The 4,979-nt window shown below is 38.3% G+C and overlaps 1 protein-coding gene across 1 annotated transcript; it reads right to left on the reverse strand.

Moving 5' to 3' along the window:
- Positions 1-216: 216 nt before the first annotated feature.
- LOC149780910 (uncharacterized) lies at positions 217-3,955 on the reverse strand. Its single transcript, XM_089938008.1, has one exon. It carries the CDS (start codon positions 3,726-3,728, stop codon positions 1,155-1,157), a length of 2,574 nt encoding a protein of 857 aa, XP_089794134.1. The 5' UTR covers positions 3,729-3,955; the 3' UTR covers positions 217-1,154.
- Positions 3,956-4,979: the final 1,024 nt, after the last annotated feature.

Here is a 4,979-nt window from a genome sequence, read left to right on the forward strand (position 1 = left end):
GCTGCACCATGCCAAGGAAATTGGAGTCTTCCGACCGGGGCTGGCCTGTGTGCGTATCGAACCCGTGACACTTGGATTATGAGTCCAACATTATACCAACTGGGCTACAGCAACTTTTGTTTGGTCGATTTTTGTAGTGACGGATGGACAGTTGGATAGATGGAAGATCGGAATAATAAAAGAGAGAATGATGAATAAAAAAGAAAGATAGAGACATACCGGTACAAAAGATTTATGTACGCTTTTCTTGAACAAAGATGAAATAATATTAGACACAATACATACCTTACCGCTCCTAGAAATGCATACATGGACAAATATATTCTGTGTCTATTAATTGCTACGCGCTAATCCTATGTATTTTCATTTAGACAAGGATTTCAGATGAGAAGTAATGACAGTGATGATGAAATAAAGGGCCAGGGTAATATATGGAGTTGACTTTTACCTACAAAACTGAAGTATGGACCTCAATTTAAGTTTCGAATTTTGTAATGTGATTGGCCGAAATGGATCTCTGACTAACACTGGCAAATCAAATATCTTAGGTCGATACTAAATTTTAAGACTTACTTCAGAGAAATTGGGATCAGATATTCTGGTACCAAAAATCCATCGTTTCTATTTCTTTTTGTGCTACAAGCGGGAGCTGCTCATAAATATCGTTTATTATTTTAGGTGGAGTAGGACGTAAACAATAAGGAGAGGGGTTTGTGGGACAAACCCCAAATGGGCACCCTGTCCGAAATTTCGTGCATTTTAATTGTTTCCAGTACATACTTGAACCCGTCTTACTGCAAAGGATACTTACTGTAGGAATAGTTCCGATAGTTTTGCGCTAATTTGTAGAGATGTGGTGTGAGTAGGAGCATGAGCCTTCTCCCCGTCCCTCAAAATTGCCCCTGAGAAGCAAACGTTCCAAGAAAAATACTCTGTATATACACTAGATGACACCTAAATTCCGTTTTAGCAACCACAAAAGTGGACCTGAATAGCATTTCAACCATTGACACGGGGAAAATGATTTACGGTTGTTTCTTGCACCGAACTATTTAATACCACCAATCTAAATGATATCTCTTGATGACTGTATATGTATACTGTAATCAAATCGATCCAATGGAGATTGAGAACAAAACTTTAATGACCGATAACTACATATAAGTAACATTATTATCCGATTTCAAATTACTTATTTCTCCTTTGGGATTATTATTGTTGTTTATGTTCTGATTTAACACGGATGACAAATTGTCATTAAGAATACATGGATTTCTATCATTCATGAACAACATATTTTTTTGAATACGTGGTTGTTTTTGCAATATAATCGTATCATTTCCTATAATTGGATTTTCAGAAGTCGAGCTTTGTGTTACTGTTGTACATTCCGATTCTTCCGATATCGCAAAGACGTCACTGTCCACCGATATTGGAATATCATTACAATTTGTATCACTTTCACATTTATAATTATAACTGTTACGTTCAGAATCTGGTGTTTTTGGTGCTGATGTAATGCTGATTGTGGAAAGTTGCGAGGTGAGCGTATTAATGGACTGGGTCCTTTTACCCCGGCGTAACTTGTCTGACAAAGCATATATCAGCTTATCCCAGAATAGTCTATCATCTGCTTTGAGATAGGTCAATATTCTTAAACAATGTCGCAAATCCGACTCCATATCCGCTACGTCAACATCATCCAGTACAACAAATATCAGATGTCGTTTTCTTTCTAACAAGCTCTGATGAAAAGCTGCTCGGAATTCCATAATACACCACTCACTGCGCAGGAAGTTGTTCGACAATATGATAACAGTGTGGCGGCTTGATTCAACGCTCCGACTTATATTGTCTGAGATAGCCGCTCCCACTTCGAAGTCTCTGTGGTGGAGGCAAAGTTTAAATCCTGTAAAGCCTCCGGTCGAATATTCCAATCTGCTGGCAAGATTTTCTATAACCCAACTAGAATCATCGCTACTGTAAGAAATAAATGCATCATAGACCTTTTTGCTAGATTTTTCAATCTTCTGACATGGAAGCAGTATGTTGAATCTTGTGAAAGCCAGAATTGTAATCTCTTTCCTGTACCTTATAATAAGAATTAGAATCACTACAACAATTGTAAATACAACAGCAGGAATTATCATTGGTCCCACCAGGAAGACAGTTTCTGCGAAAGGACAGTCAATGGCTTCTGGAGTCAGAGACGAAATCTTCTTTCCATCATACTTCTCTGGTGCATGGCATACTAGGTCATAAAAGTATGTGTACTTCCGAAGATAGCGATGAGTTAGATTACCGATGCTCAGAAAGGTCACGAAATCCTTCATTTCACAGTCACAGTTGAAAGGGTTCTTGCTAACGTTAAGAAGAACCGTTCTGCTGTGAACTTTTAGGACCTCAATATCTTTGTCTTGTATAGTTGTTATCTGGTTATACTTTAAGTCAATGACTCCGATTTTTGAGCGAACTTGCCCGTGATCTGATATGGCTGTGAAGGAGCGAATTTGATTATGAGATAGATCTAAGTACCTCATTTCAGGCCAATAAAGCCCCCACTCCAATGCAACAATGGGGAGCTCTTTTAAACCTGTATATGATAAATTCAGGTATTCTAACACAGGATATTTCGCCGACTCGCCCATTACATGCAGATGATGTCCTAGAAATAATGATGTCAAGCTTTCATCGATATAAATCAAATTAGAGTATCTGCATACCTCTGTTTCTTCGTGGTCGTGGTGATGCTGATGAAGACTCGGAATATGTAGCATTGCAAAAGGATCTGGAACGTCCAACGCTTCAGTTGGAGTTTCTACAAATTCCACCTCTGTCGAATTTCTAAACCTGTCCTCTAGAGCTCGGTGCGTGAAATTTCTGACAATATACACGTGAAGGTTCTCTGGACCACAATGTAAGGCCCTAGTCTTGTTGTCCATTGCTATCCTTTCATCGAATTTCGTAAAAGTTGCATCGTTTATTCGAGAATCAACTATTTCCAGAAACACGAGTTGGTCTGGTTCATTGCTGAAATCTTCCCGGTTATACTCGCTCGTAAATCCCATGATATCACAATTCTTAATTGAAAGTCTCCACAGATTTGCAGCTCTAAAGGGCCATGGCAGAAACACAGACCCGCCATATTTACACAATATATCCACCGAAAATCTTAGGTCATGCCACGAATTGATTCCAGTATGAATCAAATCAGCATTCCATTTCCTATATTCGTGGATGGACCACGTTGTCCCGTCATGAATATCACATTCTATTAATAAAACGTTCAAAGAAATATTTAAGGGTCTGTGGACCATAACACAAAATGGCCGCCAATACGGAGGGAGAAATTCGGTGAAATCCAAAATAAGTTCTCGGGTATTATTTTGTTTGGTTCTGTTTCCATTACTACTGTTGTATGTATTATTAAATGCTGTAGAATTAGCAAAAATTGGTTTCGCCTTTGAAATATTATTGTGGTCAGTTAATCTAACCTTGATTTCCTCTGTACTGCTTTCATTATCCGGAGCTTTCTGAATCCCTGCCTGAATTTTGTTCAAAGATCTGCTGTTTGAAGTTTCAGATATTTGTTCTGTTGAAACATTCTGGCCTGTTGTCCCGTTGTTGGTGAAGTCATTCTCCGTTTCAGTTCCATTTTCAGCGGTGCAGAACGTGGAGAAACACCAAATGACGTGCATAACAAAAACCAAAACATATGATTTCTTCATGATTCACCTTAGATAACAATCCAAAACCATCACATGTAAAAAGTTTGCAAGTAAATGAAATTACAAACCAGTGAAGTCAACTGCTTCATACTAAAGAGTCACATTCTAATTCTAGGAATTAACGTAGGACTGCAGAAAACAGTTTGCTGAATACAAGCTGTTTGCTTGACGCTTCTGGATATAACATTGAGTATAACAGCGCTTTGTTGTATGAACAAGTCCTCATCTGTCAAACGTATGGCAGACAAATGATGAGGTAAAACGTGCCCTCTGTGTGACCCATATAACTCTTGCTAACATTTGTACCTAGCAATACATTTCCTTCTCTGGTTTCGCCCAATTCATCCGACATGTACATTGTTAACGTTATTCTCAATATGTGTTAGTAAGACAAGTATACATTATAAACACCATGCTCAAAACGGTAGTTTATCGGATTTGGGCTTTCTGTGTATAGACTTTGGGGTCCATCTATACATTTTTCAGTCACAACAAATTGAAATGAATATGCACAAGTAATAATAATATTTTTCCAGATGATTGCTAATGAGAATCTTTAAAATGAAGTCCACACGTTTTTGCAAGGTGAGAATTTACGATTTACGAAATAGTGCGAATGAGGATTTGGAGAGAGCTAATGCAATTAAGGATGCTGAGAAGCCTACAAAATACAGATCGCTTTTGAATTTGTTCAGATCAATTATAAATTCAGTCAAAAATATATCAATCGATCCACTCAGACACCAACTTTGTACAGAGCGTTTCAAAAGTCCTAGGTTTTTTTTAATTGGGCGATAGCAAGATTTTCTAGAAACATGGTAAGTAGACTCACATGCTGGATATCCAGAAATGACATGCACTTCGGGGTTCCAATATACAAGTGAAAATAATCTTATTATTAATTTAAAATATTTTTAAAAGTCACGTTACTTTGGCTAATTCCTCGAAATCGTCCTTATAATGTTTAGTAAAATTATGCATCGGGCATACATACATACATACATACATACATACATACATACATACGTACGTACGTACGTAAGTACATACATACATACCAACGATACCGTTCCGGTGTCCTAGTGGTTAGAGCGTCCACCTCGGATGTGGGAGGTCGTGGGTTTGATCCCCGGCCGAGTCATACCAAAGACTTACAAAACTGGTACTAACAGCTGCCTCGCTTGGCACTCAGCATTAAGAGGATAGTGTTGGGACTGGTCCCATGTCTGCGGCATGATGCCCCAATGCTAA

The sequence above is a fragment of the Sinohyriopsis cumingii genome, chromosome 16, assembly GCF_028554795.1.
Source record: "Sinohyriopsis cumingii isolate HCF-2022 chromosome 16, ASM2855479v2, whole genome shotgun sequence".
Taxonomy (NCBI): Eukaryota; Metazoa; Mollusca; class Bivalvia; order Unionida; family Unionidae; genus Sinohyriopsis; species Sinohyriopsis cumingii.